The 23944-nt window shown below is 31.5% G+C and overlaps 2 protein-coding genes and 1 pseudogene across 2 annotated transcripts; 2 read left to right on the top strand and 1 right to left on the bottom strand.

Moving 5' to 3' along the window:
* Positions 1 to 902: 902 nt before the first annotated feature.
* LOC124932984 (50S ribosomal protein L31, chloroplastic) lies at positions 903 to 1495 on the bottom strand. Its single transcript, XM_047473703.1, has one exon. The coding sequence runs from the start codon at positions 1461 to 1463 to the stop codon at positions 1056 to 1058; it is 408 nt and encodes a 135-aa protein (XP_047329659.1). The 5' UTR covers positions 1464 to 1495; the 3' UTR covers positions 903 to 1055.
* Positions 1496 to 2400: 905 nt separating this feature from the next.
* Positions 2401 to 5243, top strand: LOC124928922 (ABC transporter G family member 9-like). Its single transcript, XM_047469176.1, has 4 exons — positions 2401 to 2541; positions 3307 to 4099; positions 4194 to 4516; positions 4602 to 5243. The coding sequence occupies exons 1-4, from the start codon at positions 2401 to 2403 to the stop codon at positions 5241 to 5243; spliced, it is 1899 nt and encodes a 632-aa protein (XP_047325132.1).
* A 4170-nt stretch (positions 5244 to 9413) lies between these two features.
* On the top strand, positions 9414 to 12641 carry LOC124928921 (annotated as a pseudogene).
* Positions 12642 to 23944: the final 11303 nt, after the last annotated feature.

The following is a 23944-nucleotide window of genomic DNA, read 5'->3' as shown; positions in this document are numbered from 1 at the left end:
ACTTAATCCAACCTCCTGCTACCAAGCAATCCAAGGTGATTCATTATGACAAAAAAATCAAAGTAAGATAGAAGATCAAAGTGATTCCTCGCTGCAAATTATCAACCTTCCATGAGAAACCATCTCAAATCCATTCAACCGAATCCAAAAACCATCACATTAAGCTTAAGTTTGACATTGCCAATTGTGTACATAAAACCTAATTTCCTAGATTCTCTGGGAAATAGGAGAATGTATAAACACAAAAACCAGACAGCTAAAGATGACTGGATTCTCTAGGAAAGTGTGGGGGAAGGTTTCTAATTATGTTGATGCTTATCTTCCTCAACACATACAGAAACAATTACTTCCACATGAAGATGGCTAAGCACCATGAATATAGTAAGACAGAAGAAGCTTTTATGCACCTCTATAGGAACAATCTAAACCCCTATTGACCAAAGCATTCAATTTGGTGAAAACAAAAGATAATTGAATCCAATTCAATAACTAAGCTTACCCAGAAAAGAAAAAGTGAGCAAACCATCTTACCTATCAGAGAGCAGATAACAAACATAAGTTCAATCCCTATGATACTACTACTACAGAAACCCTGATTAGGATAACAAACATCTTAAAACAGAACAAATATCACTAAGTGCATATGCAAATTGCTAAAGGCCTTGATTGATATGGGTTATGTGATTATTTTCAAATAGTCCACTATCCAATCAACCATCACCCCTTTTGATCCAAGATCAAACAAGGCCTAATTTAGAAACATCTGAAATTGAAATGAATGATCATAAGCAGAATCAGAGAGTGTTCTAGAAAATAAAACAGCAACCAAAAGCACTCTCCTAATAACATATAAGCTCTTAAGCCAGTATATGTGTTTGTTTTTTGGTTGCTAACACCAATCGTGATGATGGAAATTCATCAGTGTGCATTTCTTTAGTTTTTTTTTTTTAAAATGCTCTTCCAAATTGGATTCAAAAGCAGTCAATGAAATTACAAACAAAAAAACATGACGATAATACAGAAATCATACAAGTTTGAAGTCATTCATACTACTGCTACTTCTTCTTCCCTTTTGCAGACTTGCGTTTGGGCGGAAGGATAATTTCTCCCTTGAGATTTGGAATCTGCATGAGCTGCGAGAGCTCGCCAAACTTACTTTTGAATTTCTCGACCTGGTCAGCATCGACGAGAACTCCCGAGCGGTTTCCAAGGTAGAACGGATGATTTCCCGACCAAACATCAACCACGTACTCCTGCTGTGTCCCGCCTGTCGTCATAACCTGCTCATTATTACAATACACCTTTGCGTCCTCGTAAAATTGAGGATGAACATCTTTCTTTCTGCAACTCCAAGTAGGTCGAATGGAAGAGATTGTCGGAATCGGTTTCTTTGATGAAGGAATAGATGGAGATGAAAGTTTCCTCTGGAGGAACGTGTTGGATAGAGTTAGCGCCATTACCATTACCCACACAGGAATGGATGAGATTGGAAGAGATGAAAGGATGTAATTGTACCAGCAGTCCCAATTACCAAAACACCCCTCAAATTACATGTTTTTTACTAATTGGGCTCCAATTTGGGCCACTTTTTTATTTTATGGGCTCAAAGTTGGATCACACTTTTAACTAAATTTTTTAATAAGGCCCTATCTATGCAAGGAGGAAAATGACATAAAAATCATATGAAGAGAAAAACAATGTTTAAAATATATATTATAGATATTAATGGTTATGGCAGATGGGATGCCCACCCTTGTGGTTTACAGCCCTAATATCACTCTCAAAAGTGTAACTAGGGTAATTAAGTTAGGTATACTATCCCTATAACTATAAGTTATAAATTGTTATTTAGTTGTAAATGAATTGATAATCAAAAAATTATTATTATCTCATTTCATAGTTTTTTAAATTAATTGTTAATTTAAATAATTTTACATTAGAAGTGAGGTTAAACTCCATGATTCTTGGCTAATTTCACTCTAGTGTGGAATAGTACCATAAATCTTTGATAATTCATACATTTAGATGAGATAATTATTATTTAAAATAAATAAAAAAATCTTATTAAAATTATATTTTTGCACTTTATACCTAACACTATTTTGGAGTACCAAGAAAAGGAATAATAAGTTAAGGTCATATATATAATTAGTTGTAAGCTAGCATAGACTTGTACTCCTACAAAAACATGTGCAAAGAGTATAATTGGAGGGGCCCTATCTATTGCACACAATATGCATGATATTTCTCATGACTTGTATCCACATGATCTGAATATTCATATTCCACCAGCCAATCTAGGTTTAACATTTAAATAGATTAACATAGATTGTCTTCCCAAGCCTTTCATTGTGATTTTCTATCTCGATCTCTTCGTCCATCTCTTTAATTTGCAAACACATGGATGAGGTGATGGTGGACATTGAATTACAAACTGGTGATGATCAAAATCATGATTATCAACAACAACAGCAAACAACGGCGAGAAGGAAACAAGAGCCCATCATCTTCGGAAAAGCTGATCATCATGTTACATTGAAGGTATCCGCGCGCCACTTACATTGCTTATGTTTTATTTTTTAAAATTTATTCAACCTTTCAATCAATATTTAACCTACTGCTAAAATATTAGACAGATAAGGATTATAGTAGTTATTTCTCTTTTAACACAGTAATTGATACCGTCACTAAATAACGTAATTGATACCATCACTAAATAACAGACTCATTAACCTTTTTAATCACAACATATATTTATAAAATGCGCAAAACTTCTTTAACGTCGGTGCTTTGTTCCTCGCTACAAGAACTAATGGATTTAAGGACATATCACACCGGTAATAAGCTTGTAGTTATAAGTCACTTTAAAGTTTATAGCAACAATATGTCCTCCTTAAGGCTTAAACAAATGTATGATTAGAATACTTTTTTAGTGTTTAACTTGTTATATATATAAATAAAAGCATCAACAAGATTATCTTCTATTCTTATTTGTTTAAAGAGATTTTTTTAGCCATAGAAAATTAGTTTAAAAAGGAGATCAGCGACGTTTTATCTTTCTGACAATAAATCAAGGAAAAAGATTAGCACCGGGATCAACTACATCATTTTATAGCGACGCTTTTTAGTTGAATTGTTATTTTTCTCCATAAACTTTACAAGATTTGTGTTAATCATGTTAAGTTTTGCCCACATTTGATTTAATTTTTGCTGGCAACTTTGAATCATGAAAATATTCTTTTCCAAGTGAGAATTAATGGTGTTTAATTTGTATATTTGATTATTTATTACATTTTGTAAGTGCAGTTTGAAGATGTTGCTTACAAGATTAGGCTTGGAGGTGGTGGAGTACTTATTAAAAATCAAGTAGAAGAGAAAACTATCTTAAAGGGAGTGAGTGGAGTTGTCCGGCCAGGAGAGATGTTGGCCATGCTTGGACCTTCCGGCAGCGGTAAGACGACACTACTCAATGCCCTCGGTGGCCGCCTCGGCACCGGACAATTCACCGGAAAGATCACTTTCAATGATCAGAAATTCACCAACTCTATGAAGAGGAACATCGGTTTTGTCACTCAAGAAGAAGCTTTTTATCCCCACCTTACTGTTACGGAAACTCTAGTTTTCTCCGCCTTGCTTAGGCTTTCCAACCGTCTCAAGAAAGAAGAGAAGATGGCTCACGTAGATGCTGTCATAGCCCAACTTCATCTTAAAAAGTGCGAGAATACCATAATCGGGGATCAGTTTCTTAAGGGTGTTTCTGGTGGAGAAAGGAAGAGGGTTGGTATAGGGCAAGAAATGCTCATTAATCCGAGCATTTTGTTTCTCGACGAGCCCACATCCGGTCTTGACTCAACCACGGCTCAACGAATAGTGTCCACGCTATGGGAACTAGCAAACGGTGGTGGGAGGACGATTGTGATGACTATCCACCAGCCATCAAGTCGGCTTTTCTACCTGTTTCATAAGGTGTTATTGTTATCCGAAGGCAATCTCGTCTACTTTGGGAAGGGAAGTGATGCAATGAGCTACTTTTCTAGGATCGGTTATGTTCCCTTAATCGCAACTAATCCAGCTGACTTTTTGTTGGATCTCGCAAACGGTCAGATCAACTCACGATCTTTGTTAAACATCAATGTTATTTTTGCCTATATATATGTTATGTCTTGAAGATGTTTTTTTTTATAAAAATTTAGGCATATTACCCGATGCAAGCGAAGACCATCCTAGATTTGTGAAGCATGCCTTGGTCGTAGCCTTCAAGAATAACCTAGCTGAGAATTTGAGGGCGGTGGTTCAAGTAACGGAGAATGATTTCCACAACAAGTCGGAAGAGAAGAAGAGATTTGGAAGGTGGTCGACTACTTGGTGGCAACAATTCACAGTGTTGCTGAGAAGAGGGGTGAAGGAGAAAAGGCACGAGACTTTCTCCGGCATTCAGTTTGCTGAAGTTCTCGGCGTAGCTTTACTATCGGGCCTCTTATGGTGGCAAACAGATGGTTCCAATGTACAAGATAAGGTACTAAATTGAGCAAAATCCAAAGTAACCAAAACAAAATTTTGTTTATTATAAGGTGATTCATTGTGTTTTATTTTTTGCTTAGGTTGGTCTGCTCTTCTCGATTGTGAGTTTTTGGGGATTCTACCCTTTGTACCGGTCCATCTTCACGTTCCCTCAAGAACGAGCGATGTTGGAGAAAGATAGGTTGTCGGGCATGTACAAGCTCTCGTCGTACTTTATGGCTAGGACCGTGGGAGACATGCCAATGGAGCTGGTCCTTCCCACGATTTTCGTCACTATAGTCTACTGGATGGCTGGACTGAAACCCACTGTCCCAAATTTCTTTGGGACACTTTTAGCGACACTTCTATGTGTGATGGTCTCAAGTGGACTCGGACTAGCTCTAGGGGCCATGGTAATGGACCAGAAGTCGGCCTCTACTTTGGGCTCAATACTAGTCCTCTTGTTTATTCTCGCAGGAGGGTACTATGTCCAACATGTGCCAAGATTTATTTCATGGATCAAGTATGTCTCATTTATTCAATATACTTACAAGCTTTTGCTAAATTCTCAATTCAAGTCGCAGGATACATACCCTTGCGGTTCGGGTAAGACATGTTTGGTTGTGGATTTTCCGTCGGTAAAGGTTGTGGGACTCGAAAATCCAGCAATGTCAGTGGTGGTCTTGATGACAATGGTTGTTGGTTATAGAGTTATTGCCTATATAGCTCTAATGAGAATCTGAGTACTGATAAGTAGGTGAAATAGATTAATGTTCTAATCATAATATATAAGAGATGATGAACTCATGAACACAAGGCAATTATCCTTTTATATGTAATGTTTATTGTAAGAAATTATCTTAGGAATATTTCTATTATTATATTGTTACGTACATTACTGTTTTTAACAAACTTCTTAATTCCAAATGGGCATTGTTCTAATCATAATATATAAGAGATGACGAGCTCATGAACACAAGGCAATTATCCTTTTATATATAATGTTTATTGTAAGAAATTATCTTAGGAATATTTCTATTATTATATTGTTACATTACAGTTTTTTAACAAACTTCTTAATTCCAAATGGGCATTTTATCAGTTAAGTTCTGTTGTTTAACTATATTATAATTTTTGGATCATTTTCGTTCTGTATTAGGACTCTGGTTCGTATGAGTTGAATTGAGTCCGTTCGGCCTTAGGGGCAACCCTGCTTGGTAACAGTATATAAGATTTCACGTGGTTTAGGGTAGGATGACAATGAGTACCTTACTCGTTGGGTAGTGAAGTACCCATCCCTGAACCCGATTTTTATTTTATTACTCATCCCAGACTTCGAATTCGACGGGTATATCTATTTGTATCCCCATAACCGATTCGCCGGGTACCCCATACCTAACGGGTAACCCATTACCCGATTAAAATATAAATTTTTATTTATTATTTTCTAAATATACTAAATACTAAATATTAAAAACACATATGAAAATATTACTTACTAGTATATTGTAGAAATTGAACAATATATATACATGAACTTCAACCAGAATTAAAGAGAGTTCAACAAAAAAAAAAAAAAAATTAGAAAAAATATTGAAAAAAAAGAGATAAGAGATGTTAATTTAGAAAATAATAAATGAATAGAGAGGAAAATATTTTGTTATTAAAGTAAATCTCCCCTCTCTAACATCCCCACTTCCGACATCACTCCTCACTCACCCCAAAATTATCTATTTATCCATATCATTTTTATATATTTACATTTCTTATTTTCTTATTTTACTTATTTAATTTAATTATTTAATTTAATTATTATATTTTTCTTATTCATTAAATTTAATTAATTATTTTCTAATATCTTTTGATTTTTATTCTTTTTATTTAATATTCTTTATATGGTTTTTGAATATTTATTTTTGTTTTCTTATTTCGATTAAAAATTCTTATTATTAAGGAAAATATTATATTTAATTTGATTAATTATTAATATATAATATTTTAAAGACTTTATCTTATTTTATAGATAATTTTATTTATAAATAAAAAAAATAAAATTATTCAACTATTTTTTTATAAGTATTTTAATATATATATAATTAATATAATAAAATATTAGATATTTATATTTTTATTAAATTGAAACACTTCAATATTTTATATATTTTAAATTATTATAATATAAAAATAATAATAATTATATTTTTAATTAAATAAATAAAATAGAAAAAAATATATTAAAAATTAATTAATTATATTTAGTAATAATAATATTTTAATAATAAAATAAAATAAAATAAGTAAAGTAATAAAATAAGAAAAATAAATATATAAAAGTGGTAGAGATAAATAAGTAATTTTGGGGGTGAGTAAGACCGGATGGAGATGTTAGAGGGCCCCTTAAAGAAATAGAAGATTAAGAGTCATAGGGAATATAGATTAAATTAATGATGACATGGTGGAGTTGGTGGTTGATTGTTGGTATAATAAATAATTAATATATTTAATGTAAATTTGTAATTATGGTATTGATTTGAAATTTGAAAAGTCAATTTAATTTTTAACATATATATATTTATATTAATATTTCGGGTATCGGTTTGAGTTTTGCACACTCTTAATCCCTAACTCCGAACCCGATCGGGTAACCATTTTCACTCTCCATCCCCGACCCCGACCGGGTAACCATTTTCACTCTCGATCCCCGATTCTGACCCCGATTTAAAATACTCAAACCCGACCATCGGGTACTATCAAGTATACGGGTATTCATTGCCATCCCTATTTTAGGGTGGATATTTTAAATAATTATAGGTATTTTATAATTAAAAAAATAAATAAAAAAACAAAAATTAAGAGAAAGAGTAAAGTTTAAAAAAATATGGTGAAAAACATTACTTTTATTTATTTATTTATATATATATATATATATATATATATATATATATATTATTTTAGTTAAGGAGAAGTATTATTACATCCGATTATTCATCTTTAGTTGAAATATAACTTGTCACTTTATAGAAGTCAACTTTTACCCACTTATAATATATTTATTTCTATACAACCAATTAATAATATTTTAAATATATAATTGATAACTTTTTCCTGAATTTACTATAGACCACACATTCATAACACCCATATAAATTTAAGGACTTCCAGTTATTTGGATTTCTATGCATGGCTTTGTCCACATGAACACTAATAAGTTACATATGATTTTTATTCTTATTTTTTAAATTTAAATATTTATTATTATTTTATTTTCAAAATTTTAAATTTTAAATTGTAATTTATTTATATTGAATATTTTTTATTTTATTTTTTTAATATTATATATTTTAAATAAATAATAATGAGAAAAATCATGGGACTTGGGTTTATTTATTTAAATAATAATAATTATTAAAATAAAAATATGTATCAGCTGTTTAACATATGTCAACATATAATGTATCAATTAGTTTTTGTATTGATATTTTCAATTATTCATTATTTCTATAAATATAAAAAATTCATAAAATATAATAAATATTTATAGATTCAAATATCAAACAAAATAATTAATAATACTATATTAGTATACTTTTTATATATTTATATTTAAAAATAATTATAATTACGGACTAAGTAGTAGTGAAGTTACAAATAATATTTAATGTTATAAAATATATATGAATTTTTACTCTTATTTTTAATATTATTTATAGTTTATCAATATATTAAATTTAATATAAATATAAAACTAAAATGATAATTAATAATTGATCAACAGCATCTAAATTTATATATATATATATATATATATATATATATATATATATAGTCAATTAATATTAAATTTGTATTGCATGGGTTATAATACATATATAATTGATAATCTCTTTAAAGTTGCATTGAAAATGAAAATAAGTTCTACATTTTTTATTTATTATTATTATTATTTTTTTTTTAGTTTGAGAACAAATTTCTTATATAATCATGTTTTAAGTGTATAAAATTGTATCCGCTGTCATTTGTTTTTACTTTTTATGAAGGACATGATATAAAAAACTATTAAAATTAATAATTTTTATCCACTCTCATCCAATTTTTTTATAATTTAATTTAGTTTATACCATATCCATACTAATATTATTTTCACTTTTTAATCTTGATCATTTAAGAAAAGTAACTCTAAGAATATAGAGGATGTTGTCGAATGATCTCTCAATTATATGGGGCATGTCTCTTACATTAAATTAAACTTATTAGAAAACTAATATAATATAATATCATATCGATATATATACAATAATGTTTAATTTTTAAAGTGTCCGGATTACCGGGTCGAGAGTTGTGGTTAATTGGATATATATGTGAGAGTAAATGGATACTGGGTCGGATTGTGGGTTGACCCGCCCATAAATTTAAAACGGTTAAAATTAAATTAAAAATGTTATTTGTATGCTTCGAACTTTCAACCTAGCAAAACAAGTACAATCTCTTAACCAATTAGGCTAACAACACTTTATATTTTAGATTCAACACCAAATTTGATAAACGTGAGACATTTTAATAATAAAAGTTCAAAATTTTAACTCACTAATCTATATATATATATAATTATGCTTAATTTTTAAAGTGTCCGGATTGCCGAGTCGAGAGTTGTGGTTAATTTGGATATATATGTGAGAGTAAATGAATACTTGGGTAGGATTGTGAGTTGACCCGCCCATAAATTTAAAACGGTTACAAATAAAATTAAAAATATTATTTGTATGTTTCGAACTTGCAACATAATAAAACAAGTACAACTATTTAACCAAGTGTGATTGAGATGTGGTTTGCCGAGAGATAATAGGCCGGTATCAATTGAAAGTGGTTAAACAAATATGAATCAAATATTTGATTGACCAAATTGTGAGGTCATGATGCTAATTATTAAAAAAAGTATGAATCAAATATTAGATTGACAAAGTGAAAGTGTAAAGTCACGAAATGAGAGATTCATTCGGAAAAATATGTGAGAAAATAAGTTGTTTTACCGAAGTGAATAAAATGTAGAATGAAAACGTTCTATTTTTTATTTTAATATATTATTCGTGATTTATTAAGAATTTTACATATTGAATATATATTATTATATTTTTTAAATTTATTTTTATCTGTTCAAATTTTTTTTTTGTAGTTGTGACAATATCTCCAATATATTATATTTATTATTAAATGTAACCTTTATTTATTATAAGGAAATAGCATTTTAAAAAAAAGTATTATTATATTACTATTCTTTCCTTTATTATACCTTTCAACTTAAAAAAAAGAAGTAAAGTTCATTAAATTAACTGAATATCTAACAACTATATATATATATATATATATTTAAGATTTTGTTTGACCAAAAAGAGGTTTACTTGTGATTTTTTTATAAATAAATATATTTTTTATAAATATTTTATATATATTAATATTATTTAAATAGACGTAATACTTTTATTAATGATATTTTTTAATAAATTCATACAAAATGATAGATTATTTGAAGATTTTATTCACCTAATATATAGTAAAGTGTAAAAGTAATAATAGTTAAAAGAAAAAAACGGTAGATTTGAACTTTTAAAAAACATTAATGAATCTCTTATTGTTCTTCCTTTTCCAAAAATCAAATAAAAAAGAGGTTAATTAGATATATAAACTTCCACTTTCCTACTGAAAACATGTGGAAAACAAAACCGTGCATGGGGGTAGGTACCATTAGGATAATACACACAATATTCGTGCATTTGTTATATATGCATCTTTCTATCTGTATATATGTTGACTTGTGTCCACATTTTTCATTTTTCATTCTTCTAATTAATTAATTTCCTTTTCCTCATAGCCAAACAAGTAGATTACTTGATCTTCATTCTTCCGTCTCTCAACCAAAACACAGTGGTGAGGAGTGAAAATGGAACAGGCGACGGTAGTAGATATACAAGCAGCAGACATGGGAGGAAATGAAGTACCCACCATCTTCAAAAATGCTAACAATCATTATGTTACATTGAAGGTACGTACGTACGATCGATACCCATGAATTGATCATCAAACCGATATATATATATATATATAGTTGAATTCTGATAATATATTAATTTTCGATCTGCAGTTTGAAGATGTTGTTTACAAGATTAAGTTCGGATCGGGTGGTGGAATATTCAAGAAACAAGATTTAGAAGAGAAAACAATCTTAAAGGGAGTTAGTGGAGTTGTCCGGCCAGGAGAAATGTTGGCCATGCTTGGACCTTCCGGCAGCGGTAAGACCACACTTCTCACCGCCCTCGGTGGCCGTCTCGGGACAGGGCAGCTCAAGGGGACGATCTCTTACAATGATCGGCCATTCACCAACTCTATGAAGAGGAAGATTGGTTTTGTTACTCAGGACGATGTTCTTTATCCCCACCTTACTGTTACAGAAACCCTAGTTTTCACCGCCTTGCTTAGGCTTCCGAATAGTCTCACCAAAGAGGAGAAAGTGGCTCACGCTGAGGCCGTCTTATCCCTACTCGATCTAACAAAGTGTAGGGATAACATAATTGGGGATCAGCTTCTTAGGGGAGTTTCCGGGGGAGAAAGGAAGAGGGTTAGTGTAGGTCAAGAAATGCTCATCAATCCGAGCATCTTGTTTCTAGACGAGCCCACGTCCGGTCTTGACTCAACCACGGCACAACGAATTGTTTCGACGCTACGGGACTTAGCACATGAGGGTGGGAGGACGATTGCGATGACCATCCACCAACCGTCTAGTCTTCTTTTCTACATGTTTCATAAGGTGTTATTGTTATCGGAAGGCAATGTTTTGTACTTTGGGAAGGGAAGTGATGCAATGGACTACTTTTCTAGGATCGGTTATGCTCCTTCGATGGCTATGAATCCTGCTGACTTTTTGCTCGATCTAGGAAACGGTTATTATCTCAACTCTCAATCTTAGTTTTTTTTTTTTTAATTTGTTAATTAATTAACATAAACATGCATGATGCATCATGACCAATATTATTATTATACATTGCATTTTTGTTAATTTTTGAAAATTTTAATTAGGCATATTACCTTATGCGAATGAAGAGGATCCTGGATTTGTGAAGAATAAATTGAGCTTGGCCTTCAAGGCTAACGGAGCTGAGAATTTGAGGGGGATGGTTCAAATGTCGAGCGATGACAATTTCCACAACGAGAGGTCGGAAGAGATGAAGAGATTTGGAAGGTGGCCGACCACATGGTGGCAACAATTCTCCGTGTTGATTAGAAGAGGGGTGAAGGAAAGAAAGCATGAGACTCTATCTATCCTTAGTTTTGTTCAAGTCCTTATGGTGGCTTTCATGACAGGGCTACTATGGTGGCGAATCGATGTTGACAACATACAAGATAAGGTAAAAAATTAAAACAAATTAAGTGAAATTTATAATATGTTGAAAGATAATATTTAGTTGTTTTGTTTGTTTGTGTAGAGTGGTCTTCAATTTTCTATAGTAAGTTTTTGGGGATTCTACCCGTTACTCCAAGCCATCTTCACGTTCCCTCAAGAACGTGGGATGTTGGAGAAAGAAAGGACGTCGGGCATGTATAAACTATCGTCCTACTTTATGGCAAGGACCGTTGGAGACCTGCCGATGGATCTTGTCCTTCCAACGTTATTCATCACTATAGTCTATTGGATGACTGGCCTCAAACCCACAGCCCCAAACTTCTTTGGGACACTTTTTGCAACACTACTATGTGTATTGGCCTCAAACGGGCTAGGTCTAGCCCTCGGGGCCATGGTGATGGACCAGAAGCTGGCCTCTGCATTGGGCTCTATTATAATGATCTTATTTAATCTAACAGGAGGGTACTTTGTTCAACGTGTGCCGAGTTTCATTTCATGGATCAAGTATGTCTCCTTATGTCAGTATACTTACAAGCTTTTGCTAGATTCTCAGTTCAAACCGGATGATACTTACTCTTGCGGTTCCGATAAGACATGTTTCGTTAGGGATTTTCCGTCGGTTAAGGTGGTGGGACTCGGGAATCCAATAATGTCGGTGGTGATCATGATTATTATGGCTATTGGATATAGAGTTCTTGCATATATAGCCCTTATGAGAGTCGGAGTTATAAGCAAATCCAGTTCTTAGTTAGTTTATCTTTTAATATAAAACAAAGAGTTTTATTCTATGACTTTGTCTATCCTTTATTTGATAGTTTGAATGTATTAATAAAATTGAATTGAATGCTACTTAATTTGAAGAGTTCAACAAACTTTTGAGATCAATTGAAATGTTTTGGGGATTATATATTTTTCACAGTTTGTCAAATATTGCATTTGTTTAATTGTTTCAATATTTTTTTGAGGTCAATTGAAATGTTTTGGGAATTATATATTTTTCACAGTTTTTCAATATGGATTTGTTTTATTGTTTCAATATTATTTATAGTCTCCACTTAAATTTTGATAGAAAATTAGCTGAGTTATTTATTTTGATTGCATCATTGATATATATGGCAGAGTATGTAAAAAAACAAATAAGAACAGCGGTAGGATCAAAACTCATGACCTCAATGTTAAGAATACTACCAACTGAGCTTGATGGGCTAGATGAGAAAATTTAGGACCTTATACTTTTAACCCATTATAGTTTGCCTATGAGTAGGTTAATTTTGTCAAGTTATTATTAATGGAAGACAGTATTTTGTACTTTGGGAAGGAAAATATGCAATGAACTAATTTTTGAATATATCATAACAAAAAGAAAATCACAAAAAAAATCAGCAGGAAAAGATAATTAAAAAGTGATTTTTATTGGTGTATCCGATATTATTATATATTGCATTTTGTTGTTTGAAAAATTTAGGTTCCTAGATTTGTGAAGGCGGGGCTCAAATATGATCACAAGGTTAAAGACATTACACTCTAGCAACTGAGTTAGATGGGACAATTGTGAAAATTTAGGACTCTTTAATTAACCCATTATAGTTTGCCTATGGGTGATGTTAATTTGGTGAAGTTTGCTGGCTTCGGTTCTTCTTTAAAGATAACAAAATTGGAGTATTAAAAATACAGTTGAAACTATTGAACATGATATGGTATCAAAATAAGGAATAAGGAAAATAAATAATGTGGAAATCTTAAAAAAGATGGGCCATTCTAAATTAAGTTTTTTTGGTTTATTTTGGTTAGACTGATAAAAAAAACTTGTATAAAATATAGCATATTTGGGTATAATAGGTTTTGGGACATTTAAGTCACCATTATTGTTAAAAATTACGGAATGTGCCACTGGATAATATGGTTTAATAATTTAAAATTTAGAAAAATTTGTAAGAATAAAATAGTATTTTAAAAAGAAGAATGAAGTGATTGAAAAAAATTAAAGTGATAGAAAAAAGAGAGAAAAAAATTAAATTAATCCAAAAAAAATAAATACGACAGATCCTCTTTGTCCATTTTCTGTTGTTGTGCCTTTGCACAAAGAATGTTGAAATGATTAATAAAAAATTCAATCTTTTCTGGTGAAGACACAAGAAGAAAATGTACACAGATGATCCATATATATATATATATAAAGTGAAAAATACATCATTTGAATACATATGTTAAATACTTAAATATATTTACTGTCTACTCACTACTTCCTCCAAAATTATTTAAGAATTTAGTTTCAAATTTTCTCATTCATTGAGTTGCTAGAAAACCACATCACCATGATCAATGTGGATACATGTGAGGAATTTTGAAACTTCAACTATGATGCCAATAATATAAGAACCCTACATAATTAGCGAGATCGTCACCAAAGTCAGTCAAATAGAAGAGTCGTAATAAGCCATCTTCACGTTCCTAAAAAACGTGGGATGTTGGAGAAAGAAAGGACGTCGACGTCGAGCTATTCGTCCTACTTTATGGCAAGGACCGTTGGAGATCTGCCGATGGATCTTGTCCTGCCAACGTTATTTATCACTGTAGTCTATTGGATGGCTGACCTCAAACCCACAGCTCCAAACTTCTTTGGGACACTTTTTGCAACACTACTATGTGTATTGGCCTCAAATAGGCTTAGTTTTAGTCCTCAGGGCCATGGTGACGGGGCTGGACAATGGATTAGATAAATACGAACCGACACGATCCAACACGATATTTGTACGGAACGACGCGATACGATATTATCTCATTCGGGTCTTGGGTTGACACTATATAAGTACGAAACGATACGATCACGACACGATTATGAGTTTATATAATCGTAACACGGTTACGAGTCGACACGGACACAACATGAGTATAGATACGACATAATTATAGACACGACACGAACACGAGTATAAACACGAAACGACATAAACACAATTAGTCACATAATGTCCTTCAAACGTTATTTATCACTATAGTCTATTGGATGACTGACCTCAAACCCACAGCCCCAAACTTCTTTGGGACACTTTTTGCAACACTACTATGTGTATTGGCCTCAAATATGTTAGGTCTAGTCTTCGGGGCCATGGTGATGGAGCTGGACAATGTGTTAGATAAATACGAATCGACACGATCCAACACGATATTTGTACGGAACGACGTGATACGATATTATCTCATTCGGGTCTTGGGTTGACACTATATAAACACGAGACGATACGATCACGACACAATTATGAGTTTATATGATCGTAACACGGTTACGAGTCGACACGGACACAACATGAGTATAGACACGACATAATTATAGACACGACACGAACACGAATATAAACACGAAACGACATAAACACAATTAGTTACATGAGACGTTTTTATTCAATTAATAAATAAATGTAATATTTATAATTAAAATTAAATATGCTAAAATATAATATTAAGATAAAATATTAACTTAAATAATATAAATAAAAAATAAATTATATGAATATAAATATGATCAGTCTATTAATAATTTTTTTTGATATTTTTTTTATTAATTACTTATTAGTTTTTTAATTATTGTTAATACATTAAATAATAAATATATAATAATAATTTTAATTTTAATAATATAATAATATATATTTATAATTTTTACCCACCTTTCACACTTTTTTTTCATTTTCTTACTCAAACTACCAACTTTTACATTATCATTATCAAATTAACACATTTCTCCTAATAATATCACATATTTAATTGTACATCAAATATTTAAAAAAAATTAAATCACTCCAAAATTTTACAACTTAATAAGACTTTACCTAACAAAAAATAATAATTTATAAAATAAAAAGATTAAATTAATTTTATTAATTAAATAAATATTTAATTTAAAAACTAATATTAATTAAAAAAATGCAATAATGAATAGTAGTAAAAATATATTTTAACCTAAAAAATCTCAAACTACTTTTAATAATATTTGATTAATATTTGTATATCACAAAATCATTTAAAAAAATCTTAAATCACTCTAAAATTTTAAAAATTAAAAAAATATATTTAAAAAAACTTTATTTTATCATTAAAAAAATTTCACTACTTTTAATTATATATAATAATAAATATCATATATCTAATTAAATAATTATGTATAAATTTTTATCTAATATTTTAAAAATAATAAAATTTCACATTTATCATATTTAACTAACTTAATATATATATATATATATTTAAAAAAAAAAAATTAATAACTTTATATAAAAAAATTAACTAATTTTATTTGATTATTATTTGTATGTTTTAAAACACATTTTAAATAACATTCAAATTATTGTTTATGAAATTATATGTTAAAATTTATATTTACACATTTTATATATTAAATAATTTTTAAAATAAATTTAATATATTTAACTTATTAAATTAATTTAAATTTTCTAAATTAAAATAAATTAATAATCATATTTTATAATTTTTACTAACAATATATAATTTAATATATATATATATATATATAAATAAATAAATAATTAACATGAGTGTGTTAAAACATGATTGTGTTGATAGATAATAAAATCTAGTTGGAATTACATGAAACACAAGTTAGCACGACATGAATAAATTTGTAAATACGAATAACACGACATAAAAGAGTCCGTGAATCTTCATATTTTGAGTGGGTCAAGACACGATACGACACAGATAATATTGAGACACGACACAATACAACACGACACGATTAAGAGTCTAACACGACTTGCTCAAGTCGAATACGAACGTTTGTGCATGATGCCCAACTCTATGATGAACTAGAATTTGGCCTCTATATTGGGATCTATTATAATGATCTACCAACGTGTGCCGTGTGCCGAATTTCATTTCATGGATAAAGTATGTCTCCTTAGGTTAGTATACTTATAAGCTTCTGCTAGATTCTTAGAGAAACTCCAATGGAGCTGCAAAATATATCCAAAAATATATCCAAAATAGGATTAGTAGCTCCAATTGTTTGCCAAACTCAAACTTAATTTGAGATATCCCAAATTCTTTCTCTAAAGCACCCATATTTGGGTTGCTACTGTAGCAAACGCATACTTTTTTTTTTTACATTTTAACCCTTCAATTTTTATTTTATCAATTTTATATGTTAAACTTATTTATATAATTAATTTATATAAGTTATTTATATTTTAATTTATTTATATGTTTTATTTGTTTATATTTTTATTTTTATCCTATATTTTATATTAAACTTATTTATATAATTATTAATTTAATTAATTTATATAATATTTTTTATATAACATAAATTTATAATAATATTTTAAAAAATTATAATAATATTAAAAAATAAAATTACTTTAATATATATATATATATATATAATATTTTTAATAAATTTTTATAATTAATTTATATTTAAGTTTAAAATATTTGAATGATATTATAATATTGTGGTATAATTTATAAGTTTGTAAAATATACGAGTGATATTAAAAAGTTATAAAAGTTGATGTAAGAAAGAATATTATAAGAATATTCTTTTGGGTTTGAGAATGAGTTTTCGGTTGGAGAAGAATTACTGTTTGATGTGACATTTACACCAAAATGAGTTTGAAAATGGTTAGTTCAAACTAGATGATAATTATTCTTGCGGTTCCGATAAGACATGTTTCATTAGGGATTTTCCATCGGTAAAGGTGGTGGGACTCGGAAATCCAATAATGTCGGTGGTGATCGTAATTATAAGGGCTATTGGTTATAGAGTTCTTGCATATATAACACTTATGATAGTCGAAGACTTTAAAGCTGAGCATCGTGCATAAACGTTTGTATTCGACTCAGACAAGTCGTGTTAGACTCTCAATCGTGTTGTGTCTCAATCTTATGCGTGTCGTATCGTGTCTTGACCCACTCAAAATATTGTGATTCATGGACTCTTTCGTGTCGTGTTATTTGTGTCCATGAGTTTATTCGTGCCGTGTTAACTCATGTTTAAATTCGTGTTTGGTGTTATTCCGACTATATTTTATCATCGTGTTAAAATAATCGTGTCTTGACACACTCATATTAATTATTTATATATATATATATATATATATTAAATTATATTGTTAGTAAAAATATAAAATATTATTATTAATTTATTAATTTTACATATCTTACAATTTTTACTAACAATATAATTTAATATATAAATAAATAAATAATTAACATGAGTGTGTCAAGACACGATTATGTTGACAAATAACAAAATCTAATTGGAATTACAGGAAACGCGAATTTAAACACGAGTTAGCACGATATGAATAAATTTTTAGACACGAATAACACGACATGAAAGAGTCCGTGAATCATACTATTTTGAGTAGGTCAAGACACGATATGACACAGATAATATTGAGACACAATACAACACTACACGATTAAGAGTCTAATACGACTTTCTCGAGTCGAACGTTTATGCACCATGCCCAGCTCTAAAATGCAATTATTGTTCATTTTATTTAGGAAAAAAGTATTAGAATTTATATATTATTAATTTTTTATTTATTAAAAGTAGTTTTAGATTTTTTAGGTTAAAATATATTTCTACAACTATTCTCTAATGTATTTTTTTTAATTAATATTAATTTTATAAATTAAATTTTTATTTAATTAATAAAATTAATTTAAAATCCTCTTATTCAATAAATTATTATTTTATGTTAGGTAAGTTCCTTATTAACTTGTATAATTTATAAATTGAATGAAAATGTAAATATATTTAAAGACTTGATAATTTGATAATGTTAATATAAAAGTGAGTAATTTGAGTACGAAAATAGGAAAGAAAGTGAAAAATGTGGATAGAAATTATAAATATATATTATTATATTATTAAAATTAAAATTATTATCATATATTTATTATTTAATGTATTAATAATAATTGAAATGATAAAAAATAATAATTAATAAATGTAATATCGAAGAAAATTATTAATATACTTACATTTCTATTCATATAATTTATTTTTTTTATTTATATTTTTTAAATTTATATTATTTAAGTTCATATTTTATTTTAATATTATATTTTAGTATGTTTAATTTTAATTATAAATATTACATTTATGAAATAAAATAATTTATTAATTGAATAAAAATGTAATTGGTTTATAGAATGTTAATGTTAGTAACTTAGATTATGTGATTAATTGTGTTTATATTGTTTCGTGTGTATACTCGTTTTGTGTCATGTCTATACTCGTATTGTGCCTGTGTAGACTCATAACCGTGTTACGATCGTATAAACTCATAATGGTGTCGTGATCGTGTCGTATCGTGTATGTATCATGTCAACTTAAGACCCGAATGAGATAATATTGTATCGTGTCGATTCGTATTTATCCAACCCATTGCCCAGTTCTAGGCCAGATCAAGCTTCATTTTAATATGAATTCTCTTCTTCCTAATGATTAATCAACTATGAACTTTCTACTTATTCTACACTTTCGATTCCCCATATGTGTTTTATTTTGACAGCCAATTTCCGATCAATGCTAAATATATTAGTCAAAAACTTAATTCATAAGACATATGCTGAAAATTGTTTTAAATATTGAATAGGTTTCTCACCCGAATCTCTTGGTTATCTCAGTCACCTTAAATCATTATTATTACTCTAGAAATATTAAACATCAAAAACTAATGTCAACAAGATAAAGAATATTATGGTAATAGTACGAAACAACATTAATAGCTCATTTGACTGCAACTTCCTTGGCGTAGTGACTAGAGCTGGGTATCGTGCATAAACGTTCGTATTCGACTCGGGAAAGTCGTATGTTAGACTCTTAATCGTGTCGTATTGTGTCTATCTCAATCTTATCTGTGTCGTATCGTGTCTTGACCCACTCAGAATATTATAATTCACGAATTCTTTCGTGTCCTATTATTCGTGCCGTGCTAACTCATGTTTAAATTCGTGTTTCGTGTTATCTATATATATAATGATGCTTAATTTTTAAAGTGTCCGGATTGCCGGGTCGAGAGCTGTGGTTAATTTGGATACTTGGGTCGGATTGTGGGTTGACCTGTTTTTAAATTTAAAACGGTTAAAAATAAAATTAAAAATGCTAAAGGTATGTTTCGAACTCGCAACCTAACAAAACAAGTACAACTCTTTAACCAACTAGGCTACAAAGACTTTATATTTTAAATTCAACACCAAATTTGATAAACGCGGGACGTTTTAATATTAATATAAGTTCAACTTTTTAACTAACTAATCTATATATATATAATGATGCTTAATTTTTAAAGTGTCCGGATTGCCGGGTCGATAGCTGTGGTTAATTTGGATACTTTGGTCGGATTGTGGGTTGACCCGTTTTTAAATTTAAAACGGTTAAAAATAAAATTAAAAATGCTAAAGGTATGTTTCGAACTCGCAACCTAACAAAACAAGTACAACTCTTTAACCAACTAGGCTACAAAGACTTTATATTTTAAATTCAACACCTAATTTGATAAACGCGGGACGTTTTAATATTAATATAAGTTCAACTTTTTAACTAACTAATCTATATATATATATATATAATGATGCTTAATTTTTAAAGTGTCCGGATTGTCGGGTCGAGAGCTGTGGTTAATTTGGATACTTGGGTCGGATTGTGGGTTGACCCGTTTTTAAATTTAAAACGGTTAAAAATAAAATTGCTAGAGGTATGTTTCGAACTTGCAACCTAACAAAACAAATACAACTATTTAACCAACTAGGTTAAAAAGACTTTATATTTTAAATTTAACACCAAATTTGATAAACGCGGGACGTTTTAATATTAATATAAGTTCAACTTTTTAACTAACTAATATATAATGATGTTGAGTAAATGGATAATTGGGTCGGATTGTGGGTTGACTCACCCATAAACTTAAAACGGTTAAAAATAAAATAAAAAATGTTATCCGTAATTTTTTTTCACGGTTTTTATATTATTACTCGTGCAAATTGTCACGGGCTCAGACTTTTCACTGATGATCCGTGTGGCACTAATTACGATCTTCGCAAGAACGAGTAATTAGTCAGCCTTACTCGACGCAACACTCGGCGTTTAATAGAATTGACACAAGAATTCTAGAGAGAGAGAGTAACTCTTAAAAAGAATAGTATATTACTCGAATACTTGGTGATTTACAATGCAATACTTCACAGGTATTTATAGGACTAATTCTAGCTATTACATTGATTGTGCACTAATTTAGGGATTCCTTATAATTATCAATCAAGGACATTCCTAATTAAGGACATTCCTTTTATACGTCAATTAGTGATGCACTAATCAAGGAATTCCTTTTAACTCTCAATTAGGTGCGCTAATCAAGGACCTTCCTTCCAGCTTCCTTCAAGTCTAGAATCTTCCTTGGGTTGGGCTTAAGAGGGCTCAAGCCTCCTCCTCTTCTTGGGCCAGGAGGATTGGGCCGTGACATTCTCCTTAAGCCTCCTCTTCCTGGGCCAAGAAGATTGGGCTGTGACATTCTCCCTCACTCAATTTGGCGACGTCCTCGTCGCTTCCTCCTTGTAGGCTTGGATGATGTCTCCACATGAGATAAAAGTTTTGAGCGACGTGCTGGCTTTCTAACCCGTTTCTTTTCTAAGAAAGGGCCTTCGTATTGCCTCACAAGCCCCTTATGAATTTTGGAAAATTGTCTCTCTTGATGGAGGAGAAGTTTTATTATCACTCGGTTTCCTCCGAACTCCAAGTGTCTTCTCTTCTTTTCCTCCCATTTCTTCATTCTTTTGGCGGTCTTGGCTATTTCGCACTTCTCTTTCTTGAATGGAAACTCCTCTGGTTGCCTCTTCAATTCCTCCAATTTGGAAGGTTTAATGCGATAAAGAACCGTCGCCGATGGTTTAGTACATTTGACTAACTCTTCTCTATGATCCACCTCTCTCTTATGGTGGAATTTCTCTGATAATCCAGTGGATATTATATCAGGACCTTTCTCTAGGACAGTTGTAACTTCTGGATGTATCTTCTCTTTAGACACAGTTTTCTCATCTTCTTTCATAGTGACAAAAGATGATGGGTAGGTGCCCTCCGCACCTTTTGAGAGTTGCATGGCAGATAGGTGCCTAGTTTCTCTCTTGCCCTCTCTTGTTAAAGGTATTGTGCGAGTATTACCTTGCTCTAGAATGTACATCATATTGGCAGAAGGGAGTAGGATGGCATTTACTTTGTCTAGGAACTTTATGCCGAGAACCATTTTGTAGTCATCCATGTCGATAATGGAGAAATCCAGAAGGCCGGTCCACTCCCCCAAGTTGATCTTTACATTACGAGCAACTCCATAAGTCGCACTTGGTGCCGAGTTGACTGCTTTAAGCCACCCTTTCTCTTTAGTGTACTTAATCCCCAGTCTTCTCGCCTCCTTTACCTCTAGAAAATTGTTGTTGGCTCCCGTATCCAACAAAGCTTTAACCATGTGGTTTCTTACTCTAGTTTCCACAAATAGTCGTCCTTTCTTCGCGGACTTTGACTTATCAAACTTTGCTGTAACGGCACTAAGTAGGTTTTACGACCCCAATCGAGCTTCATCGTGAACGCGTTCTTGCTCCTCCATCAATGCTGATAGTTTATTCTTCATAGGGCACTCCCTTGCTTTGTGCGGTCCTTCACAAAAGAAACACTTTATCCGGGGTCTCTCTACATGTTCCTCCTCCCGATCTTCTCTACCATTGGGTTTGGTAGACTTAATTGGGTCTTCATTGTTGTAGATATGGTTTCCACCATTTTCCCCCTTGTCAATCCTCTCATAGATCGACTTTGGTTTCTCTTGCCTTCTCATTTCGAAAAGGGATTCAGCCACGGCAATAGCGGTGCTTAGATCTTGGACCCCACATCGTTCCAACTCCAGCTTCGCCCACATTTGTAGACCATCAGTGAAGGCGAACAAGGCTTCGTCGTCTGAGTAGTTAGGGATTTCAAGGAGAGTAGCGATGAACTCCTTGACATACTCCTTAATACTCCCTCTGTGTGAGAGTCGCCGCAACTTGGCCCTTGCTTCTCGAATGGCGTTTTCAGGATAGAACTGTCTCTTGAGTTCATCCTTGAATTCACCCCAGGTATTGATAGAACACGTACCTCTTTCAATATCGATACTCCTTCGCCTCCACCACAGCATTGCGGTGTCTTCCATGTATGTCGTGGCAGTATCTATCTTCCTCGCCTCTTCTACTAGGCTGAGTGCTTTGAAATACTGGTCCAGACTCCATAAGAAGTTGTCAATCTCTTTCGCGTTCCTCTCGCCTAAATACGCTTTAGGCCTTGGAATGTCTATCCTTATCGGATTGGGGACTCCTATAGGCGCACGTCCGCACTCTTGCGCAACCGCCTTCTTGAGTAAGGCCACATCCTCTTCGGTGGCTTGTAACTTAGAAGTCATTACCTCGAGTTTCTCAGTCAAGGTATTGATTTCACCAAGGAGGGTCTGCTCCACGATCCGAGTTTGCTCTTGACATTTGAACAAGCCTTCGTTCAGGGCACCTTGCATTCCTTCTCGGAGCTCGTCTCTCTCTTTCTCAAGCTCGGCAATGCGTTCCTCTAGGTCCCCGGCATTATCTTATCCGTACGCCACGGTGAGTTCTACCTTCTCCAACCTGGCGATGATGTCAACGATAGCGTCTCTTGATCTTTCTCTTTCTTTGGTAGCTTTGGTTCCTCCCGCCTGAACTTTGCGAGAGTTCCTACCATCTTCTCCGGTCTCATGGGGAAGATTCTCTACTTCGTCCACAACCTTTGAAGTTTCTTCCGATCTCCTCGTCATTTCAGCTCTGATACCAATTGTCACGGGCTCAGTCTTTTCACTGACGATCCGTGTGGCACTAATTACGATCTTCGCAAGAACGAGTAATTAGTCAGTCTTACTCGACGCAACACTCGGCGTTTAATAGAATTGACACAAGAATTCTAGAGAGAGAGAGTAACTCTTAAAAAGAATAGTATATTACTCGAATACTTGGTGATTTACAATGCAATACTTCACAGGT

Source organism: Impatiens glandulifera, chromosome 3, assembly GCF_907164915.1.
Source record: "Impatiens glandulifera chromosome 3, dImpGla2.1, whole genome shotgun sequence".
NCBI lineage: Eukaryota > Viridiplantae > Streptophyta > Magnoliopsida > Ericales > Balsaminaceae > Impatiens > Impatiens glandulifera.
The sequence above is the reverse complement of the archived record's forward strand: the minus strand, read 5'-3'. Positions and strand labels throughout refer to the sequence as shown.